The following is a 24,673-nucleotide window of genomic DNA, read 5'->3' as shown; positions in this document are numbered from 1 at the left end:
AGGTGCAAATAAACATGAAAAAGGCCAACGTCACTCTTGTTGGAACAAAAAAAGATGCTTATTAAAGATGGAGCTGTAGTAGGTCAAGCTGAATGTTAGGTAATAGTATATTGTCAAAGTCCTAGTAAAATAGGAGAGTTCTCTAATATTACCGAATCTATAAAAAAAATCACAAATAGTTTATTCAATAATTGGCATATTGACATGCCATTAAAACACTCCCAAACTATCCAAAAAATGAGACCTACCCAAAAAAGATGAATAACCTGTCCATTGGCTGCATATGCAACTTAGGGAACCACAAGATGGCGTTTATATAGTACATAGATGGCTCGGGATTGCACCAGTCATAGTCCATTGCAAATAGACCTAATAAGGGCAACCTATCGCCTCTTGGCGGGCCACAATGGCCACTCCCCAGCCAAGAGGTGCATGGCGTCACCACGCACGATGTCGGTGCAATGTTATGCCGCTGACTCACAAAATAAACCCAGAGAGATGCGCTCCCGGAGGGAGGACAACCAAGCCTCTCTTTGGTGGAAAACACTGCCACGCTATCCCCCAGGTTTCAAAGGCCGCCCAGATTGCCCAGGGATGGCTGCTGGGGAGACAAGAGGACAGCAATGAAACAAAAAAATGGGGAAAATAAAAAAAAAAGATTGAATGGGGAAAAGGGGGGGAGGCACTGGAGACAATGGCAATCACATCCACATAGTATAACATGTACAATAAATAAACATTTTAAATATACAAAGAAAAAACCACATCAAAGTGAAAATGAAAAAACAGGCTTTGAATGTAGCAAACACCCCATAATTGTTATATAATAGGTAACAAAAAAGAGAATAACTATATTATAATGCGAAAATTAAAATCACAAAGGTGCCCACAAAGAATGAATGGGAAATCAAAGATCCTTTTCACACGCTCCTGAAACAAAGCCTTCCAAAAAAGGCTTGAAAGACATGGATTCATTGAGGCCAGGGAAAGTAGTGGCACTTAGTCTTTGAAATCATCTAAACTCACTCTGAAGCAAACTCTTATTCAAATCATCTCCTTGTGGACTAGGACGGACTCTATCCAAAATAAAAAATTGGATCTTGGGAAAAACATCCCTATGGAGGCCAGCTGTATGGCGTCCCAAAGGTACCTCAACATTGTTGGATTTCATACTGGAAATGTGGTGACAGGCCTGATGGCAAAACTTCAATTTAGTTTTTCATACATAAAAACAATTGCAATCACAGGTTAGCAGGTGAACTACACCTTCTGTTTTGCAGTTCCCATAATGTTTAGGCATAAACTTTTCCCCATTGGGTAAAAGAACTGATTTGTTTGTATTCATGTAGTGGCAATGGTTACATCCGCCGCGTGTAAATGTACCTCGATATTTACAAGGATCTTGACTTTCTGGTGATTTACAGTATATTCACTGTGTACCAAGTGGTCCCTTACTGAATTCACTCGTTTAAAAGTAAAGTTGGGAGTTTCAGAAATAAATTTGTTGATTGTAGGATCGATGGTCAGAAGATGCCAATATTTTTGCACAATCTTTCTAAGTTGCATATGTTGATTCGAGAATTTTGTTATTATTTGAACATGATTGTTTTCTTTTTTGTTAGTGGTTTGATAAAGTAAGATATGTCTAGATTTATTGTATGCTTTTTTACAGAGGCTCGGGGAAGGGGTCATGCAAGTTCTAATGCACTATTTCTCATTGGGTTCTTCAGCTTATCTTTCATGCCAATGGTTTGAAAGGGACAATCCACCATTTTCCAGGGATGGCTTGAGCTGTCGGGGGTTCCTCTTGGGCCTTTCATCATCAGGTGAAAGTGGCTCAGGTTTGCAGGGCTGCAGTTTGGTCTTCTGTGCACACTTTTATGAGGTTTTATCAGGATGCCAGGAAGACCGCAGATAATACTGTTTTGGCTGCAGAGTTTCGTGGAGTAATTTCCTTAGACCTGATGGTGGTTGCCGAGTCTCCCTCCCCTCATGAGCATTGCTTTGGGACATCCCAGCAAGTTCTGATGTAATTACATGCTCTCTGTTCTGTGATGTATAAAAAAAAGAAAATTGGATTTTGGTACTTGCCTGTAAAATCCTTTTTTTGGAGTACATCACGGGACACAGAGATCCCTCCCCTCTTTCTGGTGGTTCATTGCTTGTTACAAAACTGAGGAGCTCCTGGAGTGAGAAGGGTTATGTAGGGGAGGACATCCTGTCTGATCTGCCAGTGTCTATTCACCTGTATGTAGCGCATATCCCAGATAGTCATGATTTAATAGCCTGCTCTGTGTCCCGTGACGTACTCCCAAAAAAAGATTTTACAGGTAAGTTCAAAAATCCAATTTTTACTAGCTTTATTGCTTAATGACATCAGACCAACACTAAATGTGCCTGGATAGTTGTGTACATAAGCTACACCCAAAGTTGTGGTTTTGTTAGAGATGAAGATGACACAGGGTAGAGCCAAGAAATGTCATGATCCCCATCTCTGAAAGCTGCAAGAGTTCATCAGGTGACTCAAAAATTGATAGAAACTGACCTTTAATCATTTTACTGCAACCAGCATATGTCATGCCATCTTTGGCAGTGAGGAAGGAGGGGTTCACACACATCTGGCTGCTATAGCAGTCAGAAGTGTGTGTATATCTCACAAACCAACAGCCCATTTGCTTTAATAGCCCCCCAGAAGTGCGCCTCCCATGCCATACATACTGGGCTTGCGCTTTTCCACCTGTGGGCTCAATATCCACATGGTGAGTTTCACCAGGTAGAGGGAAAGAAGACCAACGAACCTCTGTTTGCTGATCCCCCCTACCTAGTAAGACCCTGGAAGTGACATGTATAATATCACTTCCAGTTTCTGTTGTCACTTTCCTTGGCTGCTGTTGCTGGGGAAGAAGCTAATGGAGCATGACCTGTGCTCCATTCGCTTAGCTTCAATGGAGGGCAGGTGAGACATTAGGGGTCCCCTACCCTATGTGATTCTAATAATGTCTCACATGGAAGAAAAATATATTTTAAATATATTATAAAAATATGCTTCCCAAATATATTGACATATATTTGAAATACTACAATTTTGGCAATATTCAATATATGTCAATTTATTGAAATATATTTTGAAATATATTGAATATGGCCAAAATTGTAGTATTTCAAGTATATGTCAATATATTTGGGAAGAATATTTTTAAAATATATTTCAAATATATTTTTCTTCCATATGGGGTGTTAGTGAAAAAAGTAAAAAAATCAATTACTTCCAACCCCTTCACCCCAAATTTTTTAGCCCTCCCCACCACTACACACACTGGGGGCACCTATATACATAAAGGTTGCTTGTGCTATACATGTTACATATCACTGTGCATATCAGAGCAAGAGCAACTATTCTAGGCCCATTATTCACAGTTTACTCCAAACTAATGGCCTGTTGAGGCCTTAAAACTCCACCTATGGAAAATTTAGACTACCAAAGTGTGACGCAGTTTCATGGGTGCACAGAAATTTAAGGCTTGGCATGTTGGTTATCTTTTTTTTTCCTGGTGCAATCTCGTCATTTATATTTTAACAAAAATTGGGTATTATATTGCAATTGTGTGCCCTAAAATTAACTTTGTTGTATTTTTTTCCACTGAAAATGCACTTGATAAACCATTGCTCTAATAAGTGGGGACATAAAAAGAGGGAACTACTACTATTTTGTTCTCCAGGGCCTCTGCTTTCAGAAAATATGTTTTGGGCATTTCAACTAATCTTTAGGCCTACAATGTTTGTTTTTTTTGGTTTTGGTTTTTTTTAAATGTGCAAAAACTGGAAGCAAAAGGGTTACACTAAAATGTTATCAAATAGCCATATCTTGATAAGCAAAGTCTTGCTTGATTGGATAAATAGAGTTAGGTTAAAGCTAAAATAATCTTTTTATAGAATATGCTGCTCCAGGTACCTTTCAGTGCTGCTCTTGTAATTAAAAGCTTTGACATTTGGTGCTGTGATTCCCAATGAAGGAAAAAATCATTCACCCTTTCACCGGTGTTGACATCACCAATGACTAGGCTTTTCACTAGTACTGGAGGGAAGCTGAAGCAGAACATTCTCCAGGAAGGTAAGTATTTCAGTCACCAGGAAGTTCAGATTTCAATATATAGGAACAGTAAAGTGTTTGTAAACCCTTACATAAGCCCAATGAAGTGACTGGACTCAGGTGATACACAGAGATGAAACAAATCATCCTTCATTAGTTGTATCAGTTTATCTACAGTCTTCTCTACAGCTGTGCAAAGTGCAGAATTTATATAGCTTGTCCATGCTTTTGAAATGCCAGAGGCAGGGAGCTCAAATTTCACTCTGCAGAGCTCAGTGAGAGCTGATTGGAGGGAAGGGACACACCTCCTTCACACAGCACACAGGAACAGAACTGAGGCTGTCAATCACAGGTTGTGCACTGGAGCTCTGTCCCCTGTTACCTTTTTACCTCTTGGTGTAAAAAAAACTTGTCAAAAGTGACTCAAGCAGATAGCAGAGGAAGCATGACAGCACAAAGAAATTACACTCATTGCTCTGGATATAGAAAAGTACACACTATAGAGCAGGGGTGTTAAACTGGCGGATCTCCAGCTGTTGCGAAACTACAAGTCCCATCATGCCTCTGCCTTTGGGAGTCTGCTTGTAACTGTCAATCTTGCAAAGCCTTATGGGAATTGTAGTTTGGCAACAGCTGGAGGGCTGCCAGTTTGACACCCATGCTATAGAGGAATATGATTTGTTCATATTTCACGTCAGAGGTTTACAATCAATTAAAGGACCTAGAAGTTGTTAAAATAACCTTTAATATAGAAAAATGTTTTCTTTTTTTTATAGAAGTCTTTCACATTTAATATTTCAATAACCTCTTGCTATCTCTAGGATAATGAATGTGCCTAGGAATTAATAAGTAGGTGTTGGATAGAAACTAAGACTGGCTCTCAAGCTCATCTGATGGTTTAAAATTGTGACATTGAACCAGACCAAGAATACTGATCAGTAGTTCTGGCTTGCTGCATATTTATTCTGAGCCAGCGATTAAGTGCTTACTCCAAAGATAGCTAGGCTACTAGTAGTTTCCAGGGGCGGACTGACAACTCATGGGGCCCCCGGGCAAAAGGGGATCATGGGGCCCCTGTGTCCTTGCCCAAACTCAAAAAAGCCTATGATAAAGGTACCAGGGGCATCTCATGGGGCCCCCAACTGACCCCGGGCCCTAGGGCAGTGCCCGAGTTTCCAAATGGTCAGTCCGCCCCTGGTAGTTTCAAGATTTCAGGTCAGCAATGGCAGTGTGTACATTTCTCTCGACACAGATTTATTGTAGATCTATATATGGTAAAAATTAGTAAATAATCAAGTATTTCTCTCTGTCCTTATGAACATAATCCTCTGTACCAATGGATTCCTATATTTTAATAATGTATCCATTTTATTAAGAAATTAATGCAATCTATTAGCTATTTTCACTACCGATATACTGTTTTTTTAATAGCTTTTAAAGAGGAACCTATTTTGCGATGTGTCAGAAAATACACATTTTGTAAAAGACAACATTATTTATTATAAGCAATTTGTGAAGTTTAACAATTAGGTTATGAATGTTACAAAAACATAATGTTTTAAAATGAAAAGTCAGCCTTTTTGAACTTATAAAATTGAGTTGGGCATTGGCTTCATGACTAATACAGTGGGAACTTTCTGAAAGACTCTGCAGTGATGGGCTTCTCAATCTGTCTTTCCTTAGTGAGCTACTCTATATTGGCGGTCTAAAATTTCAGCTCTAAAACACATGTGACTTCTGGCACAGGCAAATGCATTTGTGACTCTTCCCCTAAAACTCACTGCAAGAAATTTTAATCTATTTTCATCTTTACTATTATTTGATGTTATGGGCTTCAAAACACTGGTCTGAAAAAAAAATATTTTTTTCAATAGAATTATGTTAAACAATAAAAACAAGGCATGTATAGTTTATGGTTAGAAAGAAATCAATTGATACTAAATGCTTTTTAGATACGATGCTTGGTAACCACCCTGTGTTTTTCATACTGAAGGGTCAAGACTTGTGTGATCTGGGTTGGAGACTGTTGAGAGAATTTGTTATTTATTATATTAATAAAACATTCTACAAGTACATTTATTATGCCATATGTTACAACATGCATGTTTGATGCCTTTCATCTGTGTCTGTATGGTAAAAAACAATTACAATTGACAAACATCGGATACCATAGTAGAAATATGATGCAGGAGGGCAGATATTTTTTGTTTCCTTCTGTGAGTGTGCAGATAAGATTCCTTCAGTGCTGGTTCTCATATATGCAGATTGGATGTGGTTTGAACTGTATCCAATCTGCATGACATGTGAAAAAACATTGCTTCCTATGGTGCCTGTTCACATATGTCCCATGCACTGGCGGTGTGGATTCTGTGCGGTTTGATAAAGAGTCATGTACGATTTCTGAGCAGTGCAGTCCAGTTCAGGTGCGGATTACAGGCTATTGACTTCTATGATAAACATTCCTAAACAGCATATATGTGAACAGGATAATCCTGAGAGCTAATCCTGTCCTGAAGCTGATGTAAACCTGACATGAACAACTACTGTATCAATTAGCTGTGAAACCCAAGTTTAGTGTTCTTGTATGGCATTTCTATTTTATGATTTGCAATTCTATAACCAAAAACATGAAACAAATGTTTTTTTCCAGAATTTGCTGGTTCAATAGTTTCCCTTCTTCCTACAGATTTGTAGATTACAACGCCATCTCTCAGGAGGAGAATATTATCAGGATTTCCTGTCCAGTGTGCCACCCCTGTTTATTTCCCCAAGTAGTGATCCCCCAAGTGACAAGCTCGTTGAAATGGTGCAGCTTTGTGGAGGAAAAGTGTGCAAAACATTACGCCAGGCCAAGATCTGTATTGGAGTATTCATGGGGAAAAAGCCTGCAGACATGATAAGTGTCTCTGAAAAATGGCTGTTTGGTAAGATCATTTTTCTTCAAAATTAAACATTTAAACCTAGGAAAACTGCCTTTTTTTTCATTTAAGACATTCATTTTTAGAAACAAAAGAGTGATGGCAGAAAAAATAGTCCAAGTCTGCCTTATTTTTTAAAACTTTTTTTTCTGAGTACTGATCTGTGTTTGTCCCAAACATGTGTGAACCTACTTATTGACTGACTCACTACCTGTGCTGAAAATCTATTCCATGCATCAACTACTCTTTCCAAGGTCAGTTTTGAACTTTCCTCCTGCTAGTTTGAGGTCATGTTCATGTGTTTTTGATCTTTACGTTATATGAAAATACTGCCCATCTGAACCCCTAATGTATTTTAGAATTTCAGTCATGTCTTCCTTTCTCGTCCTTTCTCCAGATTGTATATATTAAGTTCCTGAATTCCCTCCTGACATGTTTTAATCCTCAGACCTTTCACCATTTTTGTTGCCCATCTCTAGGCTCATTCTAATATACTGTATATACATTCCCTTGTGAGGATTTGCAGCCAGCTGGCTGAACAAGACTCCTATGCTGGATTGCCAAGCACCCCTTCACTTGTGTGGGGTATTGCACTTTGGATTGTGTTTTTGTAAGTGAGGTTTCCAGAACTGAACACATTTTTCCAAATGAGGTCTTTACTAAAGATCTATGTAGAGGAATCCGGAATCAGTTTCCTGCTAAAGGTGATCCCTCTAGTGTTGCACCTTAGAATTCCTTCAGCTTTTTCCACTGTCTGGCCAACCTGTTTGCTCAATTTGCAGTCATCTGAAATAAGTACCTCCAAATCTTTTCCTCTGTGGTTCTAGCCAACACTGTATTCCCAATAATGTACTCCATAAAGGATTATTTTTCCTTAAGTGCATTTTTTTACATTTTGAAACACTGACCTGTTTCCACTGCTTACCAATCTTCCTGCAATACCAGAACATGTTTCCTGTTACAGACACCTCCAGGAATATCAACCGTATTGCACACCTTTGCGTCAGCAGCATTAAAACATACCATACCTACCAAACCTTTAGATATATCACTTACAAACAGAATAAATAGAACAGGACCTAGTTCAGATCCATGTGGTACACCAATAGTGACTTGTCTCTGTTTCAAACAAATCTCATTTAAACCACACTCTACTATCTATCCTTTAGCCAGCTGCATATTCACTGAACTACCAGAGGGTTAAGTCCTAGTTTGTACAGTTTTTGTACGGCATCATTACGTGGAACTGTATCAATATGATGTGATTTGTCCTCAGTAAAGCCATTCTTTTTTAGGTCAGGTTGTATGTTTTTAAATGATAAATGATCCTCCCTTTTAACTACAACAGATGGTGTACTCACTGGCCTGCAGTTGCCACCTTCTCCTTTACTATCCTTCTTGTAGATAGGTATAATTTTAGCTGTCCGCCAGTCACATGGAGCCTCTCCTGTTAGAAGAGGCTTATTTAAAAAAAAAAAAAATCCGTTAATGGTCCAACAACTAAACTAAAGTTAAAATTTTAAATACCATCAGGACCTATTTATTAAAATTTAACCGAGCCAGTTCCTCTGCTACCTCTATCTCTAGAAATATTATCCCCCAACCTGTTTCTTAGACTGAACCAAAGTAATTGTTTACATTATTTCTTACAACAAGGTTCCACAAAGAGAGGCAAAGGACACCACTACTAGGGCCATGAATTCTATCCACTGGACACAGAGTAAGACACTGACTGATGCTGAGATTGAGTGGTTTGTGTCTTCATGAAGGCGGTAATTGAAATCCTGGGTCTGGGTGAGAATTTTCTCAAATGGATAGAAGTTATATACTGTTACCCAGTTGCAACAATTAGAATAAAGTGGTCCTCTGTCCAAACCTCTTGAGCATAATAATAAGGGTACTAGGCAGGGATGCCCATTGTCCCCATTTTTATTTTATCACTAGGACCCTCCCGAGCCAGATCAGAGCCAAACAAAATCAGGGGAGCATAAGGTTGCAGAGTATGCCAATGATTTTTTTTTTTTTTTTTTATCATTCAGCCCTTAAAAGATAAGTTCACCTTTTATAACATGTTACACCCATATTTAGGATGTAACATGTTATGAATAGACTACATTTCAGACTTGTAGTGTGCTCTCCAGTTTTGAATAAATCTACAAAAATCTGAAGACATGAATGTTAATGTACCTTGGCTGACCCTTGATAACTTGCACATAGACTTTTCATTTAAATAGACCCTGAAGTGCCTCAAATGCTTGGATATATTCCTCACACCTACTGTACCATTGGGGGCATTTTCACTGCCAATTTCCCCCCTAGTACAGGTTAAGCAGGACTTAACTAAGTTTTCCACAAAATTGCTTTTCTGGTTTGGAAGGAACAGCATGCTCAACATGAACATGCTCACCTGGCTCCTGTACCTCTTCCACACCCTTCTGATACAAATCCCAGGATTGTTTCCTTAAAAGATCAGGAGTGAGTTTGGGAGATTTCTTTGAGCTGGTAGAGTCCCTGACTTCACAAGATTAACGAAGAAATTTTGACCAGACATAAATCTTTGGGTGGCATAGGTTTACCTGATGTGTACAAATATCATTGAGCAACGCATATAGCCTGGATCTTAAATTGGTGTAAGCCTGAGTCTGCCAAATAGTGTGTACAATCAGAGCAATCCTTCTTGAACTGTTTGTTTAGAGGTCTTCTGTGGCTCCACCAAAACTTACCTCCTCATCTAGGGTTATATTAACACTGTTCAGGAATAATTAACATTTGATCTTGTCAGACACGACTGTCTCGGGACTGAGCCCCCCAGGACTACAAGACAGGTCTGTCCTCTGTACCCTAAGGAAGGGACAGTTTTGTGTATTTCATTTCTGCAGTGTGGGGCAGTGGCGATAATTATCAGAAATCCAAACTATGTTTGAGCCCCCTCTTCCTTTTGTAGAAAGAGATGCAATTATGCCTCTTCTTGACTCACAACTGGGAAAAGCGATCTCTCTCCCAACTGCCACAGAGTTTGAAAAAATTTGTTTATCCAAAGAGGTGATCCTACGGAAAAAGATAGAAGGAACAGGGGGTGCCAGTGAAGCAGCCAGGTGGAGCAGAATAACACCTGGAAGCAGCTTGAGCATCTATAGAGAGTTCACTGTGGAAGCACTGCTGTGAATTGCAGAGCAGAAGCAGGAAGCTGCCAAGACCAGAATCACTTGTGGGAGCCAGCATGCAGCAGACGGCTAACCAGGGACCGGAGCCAGAAATGCTGTAGCATAACAGCAGGATGGTGTGGAAGGCGCCATCTTTTTTTTGTTACACAGAGTTATCAATCTATACTCAATCAGAGGAGCTGCAGCCATCAAAAAATGAACACTCAGCACTTTAGCCATTAAATGCAACTTTCCCCATATTGTTTTTATTATTTTCCTTTAATAGAATTGCATTTAGAATTTAATAGAATTGCAGCCATAAAACCATCTTTTTTCACGTGGTGATTCCACATGGCTTTTCATCGTCATACGGCAAACTGACTCACCCAATAAATTCACCACCTCTGAAATACCTGGCTAAATGGGAAAAAGACCAACACACTACCTTCACTAATTAACAAAGGGATAAAAACATACAAATGACCCATAGGGTATCAATATCATATAAAACCCAAGGGATGGGATATAAGATCCTCTCAAGGTGGTTCCAGACCGAGTTCCCACGACCTTTCATAAATTGTGTGTTGGAGATGTCTGGAAGAGGTGGGTTCCATACTACATGTCTTCTGGTCCCGTGCATGTCTCAACGACTTCTGGATGCAAGTTGGATATTAAAATTAACAGATGTCCAAATGCCAGATGACACTGCTGCTTTCCTCCTCCACTCCAAGAAAAAAACATGTATTCCATTATTTTGTAAACAAAACTCCCCACATCAGTGGTTTACTAATGTAGACAGGTGCCTTGCTGTGTTTCTGTGCTCTGCGTTCTCCCCCCACTCACCTCACCGGACTATTGTTAACATAGAGCGGGCTGTAGAAATGCTGGCGCCCACTCTCCTCACTTCATCTGTCCAGTAGAAACCCCCCTACCCTCCACTGGGTGCACTGTGGAGTTTTGTCCAGCTGCACGCTCTCACTGCTGCACTGTGAGCTGACAAAGAAAGAGCGTGATGAGGATAGACCTGCCATTAGGGTCTGTGGCTCACATCTGAGGGACTGGAGCAAATGGAGAGAAGCAAAGAGGACCTGTTCTTGTGCCTGTCCCCCACGTCAGGGATAGAGGACAGACCTGCACCTGAGCCTGCTGGAGCCACTTTGGTGACTAAGTTGAGAGAGAGAGAATCTCTGTCTTCAGGGTCCGAGCTGAGAGACTGCAGCTTGTGAGGATCTGGGACCTGATCACTGGAAACTGCAAGTCGCCAAGCCAATGGGACTAGATTAGCCACCTGCCAGGAAATGGTGAGCTGAAATACATGCCTTAACCATCCACCACACATGGTTAGCCAAAACAGAGACTGCTCCTATTTAGCAGCTTAGCCTTTGTGATCGATTAACATATTAACAGGACAATGCACCATCTAAAGAAGGGCTCTACTGAAAGCTAGCCAACATTAGTTATTAGCCGCCAGGTTTCAAGAATAATAATATCAAACTAATGGAAGCGCTCCTGGCATTGACAAATCATAAGATTGTTAGAATTAAGCTGCTCACCTGAATTTCAATATATACTGGGTTCCTAGATTTTAAAGTTCTCTTTTGGCGACTATTACAAAATCCTTATGTGATCCAGATATTTATCTAGCTAAAAATATGAGAGCGATGTTAGAGGGCTATGCTGTATATTTTCATTGTTCTCCAAATGGATTGTTCCTGTATGACCTAAAAACTGAAAATAAAGAATTTAAAAATGTCCCCCTCAACATAAGACATAAGTAATGTACCCAATTTTCATTTTGTGATCTCATTGTATTTTTTTTTCCCGTAACTGATGTAACAAAAAAAAAAAGATTTTGTCGTCTTCTTTAGGATTTAGCCATTTCCTCTTTATTCTGTGCTTTGGCAGCACTAATAATGTATGTGGCCCCCCTTTGTCTCTCTGTAGCTGTTGCCCTGCAATGCTGATCTGGTTAACAGCTGTATTAGTGAGAGGAGCTGTTGAGCAGGAAGAGTTCAATAGACTTAGACAGCACTGTACTGTGGGGGCTGTAGTCAAGACAAGAGAATGTACTGTTATAAAGAGCATTTGAATTGCTTTCCCAGATAGAGATTGCCAGGAGGAGGTGAAAGAAGGGAATTTCCTCAGGTGGTACAGGACACAGCTTCCTCCTGTCGTGGGGAGGCAGAGAGTGCACATTGCTGTCCCATGTGCACCACCACTGTTTCATATTGGCAGCCTATGTGAGATCCGGATTTCTGAATTCAGGGGTGCCGACAGACAGTCACCTGGGTGCAGAGCAGAGTGTGGACTTATCACTGTGTGTGGTCAGGTAGGGACCTGCAATATCTCTGGGACTGGTGAGATGCTGCTGTGGGTATTTACTATCTGCTGCTAAAGTGACTGAGCCCTTTAAGAACTGACCCACCTAGTAGCCTTATTGCTGCCTAGACTTGACTGAGACAATTCTCATGTGCACCAGTGGTAGAATTGGGCCCCACTGCTAGCCAACTGAAGAGCTAGAACTAAAGGCTGCCCCCTTACATTATAACTGTATTCGTTGCGCTTATCCATAAACCTACAATAACGTAAGACTATGGCTCTGCACTCTCCTTAGTAAGAGTTGTGGCTAAATGGAGGGTAGAAAGCTTTGAAGCACCAGATGGACCATAATTATAAACATGCATGGTCCACCTAAAGGTCTGTAGGGATGGGCTTTTGTTCACATCAGATGGGTTCTGCTTTCCGATAAGTATCTATGATATTTTAATACCTGCTTAACCGCATGCTGCCCAGCCACTGTACATATACGGCGGCAGGGCGGCACTCACAGGCAAAACCACGTTTTAAGACGTGTGTTTTGTAAACAAATAGGGGGCGCGCCACCGCCCTATCTGTCCTGCGGATCACCGCCGCAGATGTCAGTCGTCGGGTCACAGCCGCTCGTTAGCGGCTATGTTCCGGCGATCGGCGGCAAACAGTGACAGAGAGCACAACTGCAGTAGCTGTGCTGTCTGTCACTTCCCTGACAGCTCGAGGATGAGCTGATCGAGAAAGAAGAGTTTCTCTTTCTCGAACAGCCTTGTCCCGCCTAGTACTCACCCCGGCCCCCTAGTAAAACACTCCCCTCACTCCTATAACCCTTCCCTGCAAAATAAAGTTAACCCCTTCCTCCCCATTGCCATTAGTACAGTCAGTTTTTTTTTTTTTTGCACTGATCACTGTATTAGTGTTTTTAGGGATGTCAGTGACCCCAAGTCAGTACCCCCCAATGTCAGAATGTCCGCCGCAGTCCCGCCATAAGTCGCTGGTTGCTGCCATAAGTCCCTGATCGCCGCCATAATTCGCTGATCGCTGCCATTATTAGTATAAAAAAAAAACCTAAAAATCCCAGTATCTTTCCCGCCATTTGTAAACGCTATAACTTTCACGGGTTTTTTTTTTAGCAAAGACATGTCGCAGAATGCATTTTGGCAGAAATTTATGACTAAATTTGATTTTTGCATTTTATTTTTACTGGACATGTTTTATAGCAAAAAGTCCAAAATATTGTTTTTTTTCCTCAAAATTGTCAGTCTTTTTTTTATAGCGCAAAAAATAAAAACCGCACAGGTGATCAAATACCACCAAAAGAAAGCTCAATTTGTGGGGAAAAAAAGGATGTAAATTTCATTTATGTACCGTATTGCATGAGCGCGCAATTGTCCGTTAAACTAGTGCAGCGCTGTATAGCAGAAAAATGGCGTAAATTGCAGTATTTATACCATAGTTTGTAAACGCTATAACTTCCACACAAAGCAATCAATATACACTCATTGGGATTTTTTTTACCAAAAACATGTAGCAGAATACATTTTGGCCTAAATTTATAACCAACTTTGAGTTTACTATATATTTTTTATAGCTGAAAGTAAAAAATATTGTTTTTCTTCAAATTTTTTGGCCTTTTAATGTGTATAGCGTGAAAAATAAAAAGCGCACAGATGATCAAATACCACCGAAAGAAAGCTCTATTTGTGTGAAAAAAAGGACATAAATTTCGTTTGCGTGCAGCATTGCATGACCGCGCAATTATCAGTTGAATTAGTGCAGCGCCGAGTAGCAAAAAGAGGCCTGGTCATTAAGGGGGGTAAATCCTCAGGAGCTCAAGTGGTTAAAGGGTTAGTTCACCTTTTCAGAAAAAAAATTAAAAGGTAAACTAACACCATACATCCTCTCCACCCTCCACCCCCTGTCCCCACTGTACCTACCTCTGCGAGTGATGAATTGGCAGTGACCACACAGCTAGTGTAGCAGTCCAGGAATTTAAAATCCCACTCTTCTTCTGCAGCACTTCTGTGACAGGTCAGAGTGATACTCTGTGCCACCACTGACCAATATGAATTGCACTGATCCACCTCAGAAGCCATGCAGAAAGAAGAGGAGGAAGAACAGGGATTTCAAATCCCTGGACCTCTATACTGGTTGGGCACTGACAGCTCATCACCCACAAAGGTAAGCATAGCTGGGACAGAGGGGTTGGAGAGGGTGTACAGAATTCACCTTATAATTTTTTTTTCTAAAATTGTCAACTTATACTTTAAAACAGGTCAAATGCAAATCAGAATGAAGTGAACTGCATGTCAAATGGACCTGGTAATGAATTCTAAATGATCTCAGAAGTGTGTCAAACTAACTTCAGACTGATGCCATTGACACAGGCCCTAACTTAGGTAGATGTAAACCCTAACTGAATGACATTTAGTTTACTAAAGCAAATGTCTCAGAGTTTGTTCTTTTTCTAAAGCAGCCACAGCCTGAGTAGAAAAGTATGTCCCTGTCCAGCAGCTGCAGAGTGGGACCCTTGCTTTCTGTGGAGTGGTCTTTTTGCAGCGGTCCACCACAACCCCTACTGAATCAGACCTAAAGCTCTGCGATCAGCAGAGCTCATGCGCACTGCTGGTTGAAGAGCTCTGCCTTTGACTCAACAGGGGTGTCAGACCTGTACAAAGGAGGTCACTGCTTCCCCACAAAGACCAAGGTTCCCACTCTGCAACATGCTGGCAGAACACATGTGTGTCTTAAAGAAAACATACTGTAAGGCTTTGCTCACCTATTGTTTTTTTTCATCTGGAATGTATGCTAATTTAGATTAAAGTGTTACAAAACCCAGGACCCTGCATTCACTATACCTGGTCTCCCACAGTACACTGAACATGGAATTGCAATTATCTTAGATAATATGCACTTCTAAATACCTTTTCTCATCAGCAATATATAGCAGTCTTGTTACTTCTATCAGTGTCCAGCTGTGCACTGGTTAATCTTGTAGGAGTTTTCATTCTCCTCTGACTGTCCTATGAGGCTGCATGACCCCTGACCCTCTGTCTGGACAGTGCTGATTGGACCTGTGCCAATCACATGTACCCCCCCCCCCAAAAAAAAACTCTCTAGCAATACACACCAAACAGAGCATGTGCAGAGTGTCTCCTAGGACTCTGTACTATCAGCAGATGGATTGAGGAACTGTGGAAGAATGACTCCACACAATGTCTTATCAGGAGATAAGAGGGGGACACTGGAAGAAGGGGAGGATCAGAGAAATCAGGAGTAAAAAGCCTTTTTACATAATGCGGAGGAATAACCCCTTAGATTTCACAGTGAGTATTACAAGCATGCTTTGCTGTATACACAGACTGATTTTACTGTTGCGGGTTTAGTAACACTCCAAGAGTTCAGTAATGCATTAGGTTACATTTCTGAACTGTTATTTTTCAGCTGACATTCTACAGCTAACTTGTGTTACCAACACTTCTTGACATATAAGCTGTTATTGCTTTCTCCCACATTTATCTGGCATAACAAGATGATCCTGCTGTATTCAAAATGGGCTGTATGATGAAAAATATCACTAAAGGAAATCTGTGGACCACTGACTCTGTTTAGACTTATTACAATCCCACACGTCTTATTATAGCAATAGGTATTTTAAACCGTACATAGACATTCTTATAGAAGGAATTTACTCAAATTCCCCATAAGAAATACTTGTTTTTGGAAACGCTGACATTTGTGGAAGAGGTTAGGAACTTCAAGATCCTGTACACAACTGATGGAAAGAGGGAGCTTAAGATGGATAATTGACTTTCAGTCAGTGACTAGAGTTTTGTGGATATTCCACTAGTCCTTTGCAAGGTAAAAAAGCCATGTTTTTGGACAGGTTTATATTTTATCAGTCAGCCTACATTTTTATGTTCACTCATGTGTTAATGGTTGAAAGAGCAAGGTCATGGTTGCACTAGTAACTTTGGTTACTGCTTCTGTTTTCTAGCTTTGCTCACTGTAATCGTGACTCTGCGAATGGTCTCCCACAGCCTTCCCAGGATATGTCTCATAGGGAGCTACAGGAGCAAGACACGACATTCTTGCCCATTAAAAATATATAAATATCTATCCACTTGTGTGCCACATCCATACGTTCAGTTAATTACCAAAAAATATCAATATTGGTCAGACTTTACTGGCACAAAGAATAACACAACATTTAAAATATGCACACAATTGTTTATTACAAAATTGTACTTAAAAACAGTTAGGCCTATACCAGGTCATAAAATCACATGTTCACAAAAGATACAAAAAACCACTGCAACTTAGTTAATACACTTTGCTCTAATATGATTTAAATACCGCTCCAAAAAATTAAAGGAACGCTTTGAAAACACATCAGATCTCATTGGGGAAAAATATGCTGGATATCTATATTGACATGGACTGGGTAATGTGTTAGGAACGTAAAGGATGCCCCATCGTTTGATAGAAATGAAAAGTATCAACCTACAGGGGACTGAATTCAAAGATACCCCAAAAATCAAAGGGACCAGGGCATTACTGAGCTCCTGGACAGTCTGGGGTGCAATCTAGTGTCGTCTGTTGGACCGAAACATTATACCCCAGAGGTGTTCTATTAGATTTAGGTCAGGCGAGCGTGGGGGACCATTCAATGGTATCAATTCCTTAATCCTCCAGGAACTGCCTGCATACTCTCACCACATGAGGCCGGGCATTGTCATGCACCAGGAGGAACCCAGGACCCACTGTACCAGCATAGGGTCTGACAATGGGTCCAAGAATTTAATCCTTATACCTAATGGCAGTCGGGGTGCCATTGTCTAGCCTGTAGAGGTCTGTGCATCCCTCTATAGATATGCCTCCCCATACCATCACTGACCCACCACTTAAACTGTCATGCTGAACGATGTTACAGGCAGCATAACATTCTCCACGGCTTCTCCAGACCCTTTCACATCTGTCAGATGCTCAGGGTGAACCTGCTCTCATATGTGAAAAGCACAGGGCGGCAGTGGCAGACCTGCGTATTCTGGTGTCCAGTGGCAAATGCCAATAGAGCTCTATGGTGCTGGGCAGTGAGCAAAGGGCCCACTAGAGGATGTCCGGCCCTCAGGCCACCCTCATGAAGTCTGTTTCTGATTGTTTGGTTAGAGATATTCACACCAGTGGCTTGCTGGAGGTCAGTTTGCAGGGCTCTGGCAGTGCTCATCCTGTTCCTCCTTGCACAAAGGAGCATATGCCGGTCCTACTGATGGGTTAATAACCTTCTACTTCCCTCCTAGGGTAACAGCTTGTCTCCTGGAATCTCTTCCATGCTCTTGAGACTGTGCTGGGAGACACAGCAAATCTGACAATGGCACGTATTGATGTGCCATCCTGGAGGCGTTGGACTGCCTGTGCAACCTCTGTAGCATCCATGTATCTCTTCATGCTACCAGTAGTGACACTGACCATAACCATGTGCAAAACTAGTGAAAAACATCAGAAAAGATGAGTAGGGAAAAAAATGTCAGTGGCCTCCACCTGTAAAACCATTCCTGTTTTGGGAGTCATCTCATTGTTGCCTATCTAGTGCACCTGTTGTTAATTTCATTAACACCAAAGCAGCTGAAACTGATTAACAACCCCCTCTGCTACTTAACTGACAAGATCAATATCCTAAGAGTTTAAGTGACTTGATGCTATACTCTGATTAAAAAGTTTTCCTTTAATTTTTTTTGAGCAGTGTGTATATGCAACATGGTACCAAATTATTGACATAAACATAGTTGTCTAGAGAAACAAAGCAGAAAAATGGTGTCTAAAGTCCTGGGAGTGTATTTCAGTTGAGGTGTTTGGTGGTTAATGCCCAGGGTGCCACAAGTGAATGAAGAAAAAGACAGTTTAGAAGGGGGGACTAAGAGCTGGGATGGATAGTTTAGGGGTGAGTAGGAAGGGGAAAGAGAAGGAGGGCAGAAAGGAAGGGTGATGGGGCAACCATAGGAACAAACAGAAGAAAGCAGTGCTGCTACCTCCACAGTGTGTATATAACAAAATCTACACACCCCTATTAAAATGTCAGGTTTCTGTGATGTAAAAAAGAGACAAAGATAAATAATTTCAGAACTTTTTCCACTTTTAATGTAACCTATAAACTGTACAACTCGGTTGAACAACAAACTGAAATTTTTTAGGTGATGGAAAGTAAGAATAAAAAACTAAAATAATATGGTTGCATAAGTGTGCACACCCGTAAACTAATACTTTGTTGAAGAATCTTTTGATTTTATTACAGCACTCAGTCTTTTTCGGTATGAGTCTATCAGCATGGCACATCTTCACTCTTCCTTGCAAAAACACTCCAAATCTGTCAGATTGCGAAGTTATCTCCTTTGTACAGCCCTCTTCAGATCACCCCACAGATTTTCAATCCGATTCAGGTCTGGGCTCTGGCTGGGCCATTCCAAAACTTTAATCTTCTTCTGGTGAAGCCATTCCTTTGTTGATTTGGATGTATGCTTTTGGTTGTTTTCATGCTGAAAGATGAAGTTCCTCTTTATGTTCAACTTTCTAGCAGAAACCTGAAGGTTTTGCGCCAATATTTGGAACTGTTAATAAATTCCTCTACTTTGACTAAGGCCTCAGTTCCAGCTGAAGAAAAACAGCCTCAAAGCATGATGCTGCCACCACCATGCTTCACTGTGGGTATGATGTTCTTTTGGTGATATGCAGTGTTATTTTTGCGTCAAACATATCTTTTGGAATCATGGCCAAAAAGTTCAACCTTGGTTTTATCAGACCATAACACATTTTCCCACATACTTTTGGGAGACTTCGGATGTGTTTCTGCAAAATTTAGCCGAGCTTGGATGTATTTCTTCCTACGAAAAGGCTTTCATCTTGCCACTCTACCCCATAGCCCAGACATATGAAGAATGTGGGAAGATTGTTGTTACATGTACCACACAGCCAGTACTCGCCAGATATTCCTGAAGCTCCTCTAAAGTTGCTGTAGGCCTCTTGGCAGCCTCCCAGACCAGTTTTCTTCTGGTCTTTTCATCAATTTTGGAGGGACGTCCAGCTTTTGGTAATGTCACTGTTGTGTCATATTTTCTCCACTTCATGATGACTGTCTTCACTGTGTTCCATGGTATATCTAATGCCTTGGAAATTATTTTGTACCCTTCTCCTGACTGATACCTTTTAACAATGAGATCCCTCTGATGCTTTGGAAGCTCCCTGCAGACCATGGCTTTTGCTGTAGGATGCAACAAGAAAATGTCACGAAAGACCTACTAGAACAGCTGAACTTTATTTGGGGTTAATCAGAGGCCCTTTAAATGATAGCTGGTGTGTAATGACTCCTATTTAACATGAAAATGAATTGAGTTGTACAATTTATAGGTCACATTAAAGGTGGAAAAAGTTCTTAAATTATTTATCTTTGTTTCATTTTTTTACATCACAGAAACCTGACATTTTAACAGGGATGTGCAGACTTTTTATATCCACTCTACACAAACCAGTGCTCAAGGCTGAGGTTTCTGAAGCCTCCCAATCCAGTCCAGTGGACAAGCTGGAACAGTGGTATGGATCAGCGAATAGTACATTTACGATGTACAGGGAGATACAGCCACTGAAAGTCAACATGTTTCAGCCATTACAGTCCTAATGACAGATGTGAGTCATGATTCAGGCTGTAATGTTGATTTTTACTGGCTGTATCTCCCTGTACATCATAAATAAAGGTACAGTTCGCTGAGCCATACCACTGTGCTGACTTCTCCACTAGATGGGGCCACCAGCCAGATGACTATCCTGTGATTCTTATATTTGCATCCTTACCCTGAAGCAAAGAATTTTTCAATTTCGAGTATTCATCACTGGGGTAGGTTAACTAAGCAATTAACCCTTTATATACACATGATAGCTCCCACCCCATGTTTTTAGAAAACCATGTGCTGCTAGCATCTGCTGTTCCAAGTCTGACTTTTAAAAATGTCTGTATCATTCTCTTTCATGCCCATACAAGAATGTTACAGAATTTACACTAGATTAGTTTCTTCAAAGAGGCATTAGTCTTAATTTATAATTGAAGCATTCAGAGATTCATTTAACTATTTTTAAATGCTGTTTTAATGAAAGAAAAAAAAACGTGTAGGCAATATTTACAAAAAGATACTACAAAACCAACAGAAGCAACCTTTAAATAAGAAGATTTCAAAAGTGGAAAAAGTCATAAGTGGTTAGTCTTTGGTTCAGTGCACAGTTCATATTGCTTACAAAGTAAGTTAAATTTTGATGGAGCAGAGTCACTGGCCCTCAGAAAAGTGCTTCTTTCAGTATCCGTGATTTCAGAGTCACACGAGAGCCATGTTTGGTGTTTAGCCTTGTACTAAAGTCGTGTTTGGTATCTAACTAAATAGTATCTTGTTCTACATCGCTATAAACACTTTTCTGAAAGGTAACTTTATTACAGTACAAATTATGGAGATTGTATGAAAATTTAGCTGTAGGAATGTACAGGAAAAAAGTACCATTACAGTTGTATATTCCTGTTCTGCAGACTGTTTATTACTAGGCTATTTACTGCAGGACCATTTACATATAATCTATAGTTCTTTGCAGACCCAAGCTAGTCCAGGTTTATGATATCTCTGCTTTTTGTCAAATGTGACTTAAGCTGGGCTCATCAATTTGTGTTTCATTTGTGTCTCCTTTGATAAATGCCTACACATGAGATTTTATATCTGACCATTTTTGTTACAGACTTGCGAATTCTGGAGATATGAGCATGGCAGGGTGTTCATGACTACTTAATTTTCTCCACACAGCTCTTGGTTTGTCAGACCGCAAAATCCCCACTACTCCACCACTGAGACTCCACTGTGCCTGTAGTAAGGAAGTTGCCCTGAGAGCAGGTAGCTGATCCAAATAGCTATGAGTTTCTGGAGGGTTTTCCTGAGGAGGACAATAAGTTCTTCCATCTCCATTAGTTGGTTGACTTCCATAATCCACTAACTTAAGGGATGGTAGAGTTGATGACCTCCCAGTATCTAGGGATAGTGAAAAGGTGTTTTTGATAACAGATATGACTTCATACAAGTGGCACAATGCCGACTGTCAATGTGGATTAACACATGTGCGGTGCGAATTGAAGCTCAGTTTTCACAGCTAATTGACACAGTAGCTGTTCAGCATTTCAGGTCTAGATCAGGATCAGGCCAGGTTTACATTATTATATTTATATTTTATAATATATTTTTTTATGCCTCTTAACGCAGTTCTATGTTGGCATATATGGCCATGCACATCAGGCATTTAGATCCCTATTTATCAGTCAGAGTTTAGAGGCATAAAGAAAGGAACGCACCAAAGCTGCATTCAGAAAGGAGCTTATGAGTATAATTTACACCTGAACATGTGTAAACAGGCACTTATGAGCATAAGGGTATTCCAATTGCCAGAATAAATAATATTCTGGCCAGTAGACTGTATTTACGCTCAATGCCATACACACATATATTTGCAACATTAGAGGCATTTTTTCTGCCAAGTTCTGGCAGAAAAAATCCAGTATATTTGGAGCATAAATTCATAGACCTATGTGCTTGAGGCCTTAGTAGTATGGTGACTGAGAACAACTTCTTTCAGTTAAAGCATGTCACAGCATTCCCTTATAAATGGATGGGAATTAGTGAAGTGAGACAGAGCAGTAATGAGAATCTGGCACTAGCACATGCTGATAGACTGAAATGGTCAGAGAATCACCGATACTAGAGGAGTGATGATTTAAAAGAATGAAAGGCATTCAAAGACCATCTGCCACATGAAATGCAGCAATGACACTGGAATACTACTAGGAATGACCTTGGTTATTGAGGTCATTTCTAGCAGTGGGAACAGTTCATATAGGTCTTTGTATTAAAAAATGAGGTAGCATGAGAAAGCTACAGTTGACTTTGGGAAATAGACATGTTGAGTAGGGCTTCTGGACAGTATTGGCAAAAATTCAGCAGATGTTGGCCGGTCATTATTTCATTTACCAGAGTCGTGAACTGGCTCATGGCAATCAGAAGTAAAACTAATTTTGTTCTCTTCTAGAGTCTTTAAAACAAATGTTCTTGAAGGAAACTTGCAAAGGCTGCCATTGCTTTTTTTCTCTTTTGAAAATGCTCGTTGCCTGGTTATCATACTCCCCTAAAGTAAAACTTTAGGAAAAACTTATTTTTTTCATTTTGGATAGCATAAGGGAGGATTATAACCCCTGTCAGGTTTTTTTTTTTGCCATTTATGTCCCATTAGGGAGATTTCCCTTCACTTCATGTCCCATAGCCAAACAGGAAGTGAGAGAAAATCCCTGTAAATTAAGGGAATTACTTGGGGGGGGGGGGGCAGTTCACCAGAACTAGTGTCCCCATTGGAAGATTTCCCCTCTATTACATTTTTGGGGACAATCCGAAAATGATGATTTCCTTTTACTTTCACTTTCAATAATAACAGTAAACAGGGCAAACAGAGGGAGAATCTCCCTAAAGGGGGCACCGATGGCAAAAAAAAACTGACAGGTGTTCCACTCCCTCCATTATAACCAAAACTAAGTAAAAAGTTTTGCCTCAAGTTATACTTTAATACCTAGTACGCATGATGAGAATATCGGACGAATGATTGTATGAACATTCTTGCACAACTAAATAGAATTTCGGAAGTGATGTCATGTATTGTAATGTATTTTTATTGTATTTTTGGACGACTACTGTACTGATTAAACAAAAATGATACAATCTGGTATCGTACGAGAACATTTTTGGCGTTTGTCCCTTTCGTTATTTTCACATGAACTGTTGTGATCGGCTCTGGAAAGCTGTATACTAACAATCAGATTATCATACGATTGCTCCTGGTACAAAAAGTTTCATACGGTTTTCCTATTGTGTGTACAGTATGGGCCTTAAGTCACAATGAACAAATATCCATATTAGTAGTTCTAGTTATTATCATTATACAGGATGTATATAGCACCAGTAGTTTCCGCAGTGCTTTACAATGGGATGTTTCATGCTTTGGTAGATTTGGGTAGTCCACAGCCAGCATGAATGTGTTTCTGAAATCAAATATCTAACTCGTAGTTTGAGCACAAGAGTTGACATCAAACTCTTCATGTATAATTGTAGAATTAAGCCCACCAAATCAAAAACCTGCTTTGACCTATCCTATTTATAGCACCTAGATGTTATGCTTGTGTAAACGTTGGCCAGTTTTTGTTTGCTGTAGAAAACAAGTCTGTCTATGTTTCACTGAGCTAGCGGTCCGTGTGCTTTGTTCACCATTTGTTCATTGCCTTTGGGCATACCAAGCCCAAACATTATCATTCTTGCCCATGCTTTGGAGCATGAAATGTCACTATATATTACAGGATTTATAGATTTTTGTACTTGATTAGATTGACATCCTGCATGCAGGGGAGGGGGTCAACCATGTTAAAGAGTAACTCCACTTTTGTTAAGAAAAGAACATTCCCTTTTGGATGATCAATGTACATTGCAAGGATTTTACCAAATTTTGTTGCAGATTCCTTTTGTTGCTCTGAAGGAAAAGCTGTCTAATTGCGTCAGTGTGCACAGTGGACGTGAATGCGTGTGACTTTTTTAATATCAGCTGATGCACTTGCAAAGCTCTGATGAGGGAAGTCCCAGTGTCTGCATCACTTTAGATGTTATTAACCCTTTGGGAGTATCTCATCAAAATTAAATCTTTGCTCCAGGAGATGCCTAAAATCTGGCTTTTATCTTAGTGCAGAGTGAGGGGGGCATTCTGTACACCATCTGTGTACTGAAGGAGGGGCGGACTGACAACTCATGGGGCCCCCGGGGAATAGGGGATCATGGGGCCCCTGTGTCCTTGCCCAAACTCAAAAAAGCCTATGAAAAAGGTACCAGGGGCATCTCATGGGGCCCCCTATTGACCCCGGGCCCTTGGGCAGTGCCGAGTTTCCAAATGGTCAGTCTGCCCCTGTACTGAATGCTTTCAGGTTCCCATATTGCATAGATTTTTAGTAAAAAATTATTAACAATTGAAAGGAAAGGTAATTTTTAATAGCATTCAATTACAGTATAGCTTCTGTACCAATTGTATACGTTATATTTTATCTTTGTTTTTTTTCCCCCTACAAAAGTGGAGTTACCCTTTAAAATATACTTTAGTTTTATCTGTCA

General features: G+C 40.3%; 1 protein-coding gene across 1 annotated transcript in view; it reads left to right on the top strand.

Moving 5' to 3' along the window:
* MCPH1 (microcephalin 1) overlaps positions 1-24,673 on the top strand; it is a 417,602-nt gene that overhangs the window by 388,280 nt on the left and 4,649 nt on the right. The window contains exon 13 of the mRNA XM_089679549.1: positions 6,777-7,014. Coding sequence (XP_089535675.1) covers positions 6,777-7,014 — 238 coding nt within the window. The remainder of the gene's footprint in view (positions 1-6,776; positions 7,015-24,673) is intronic.

Source organism: Staurois parvus, unplaced genomic scaffold (genome assembly GCF_062004578.1).
Source record: "Staurois parvus isolate SC_StPar_1 unplaced genomic scaffold, SC_StPar_1.0 ptg000226l, whole genome shotgun sequence".
Lineage (NCBI taxonomy): Eukaryota > Metazoa > Chordata > Amphibia > Anura > Ranidae > Staurois > Staurois parvus.
The sequence above is the reverse complement of the archived record's forward strand: the minus strand, read 5'-3'. Positions and strand labels throughout refer to the sequence as shown.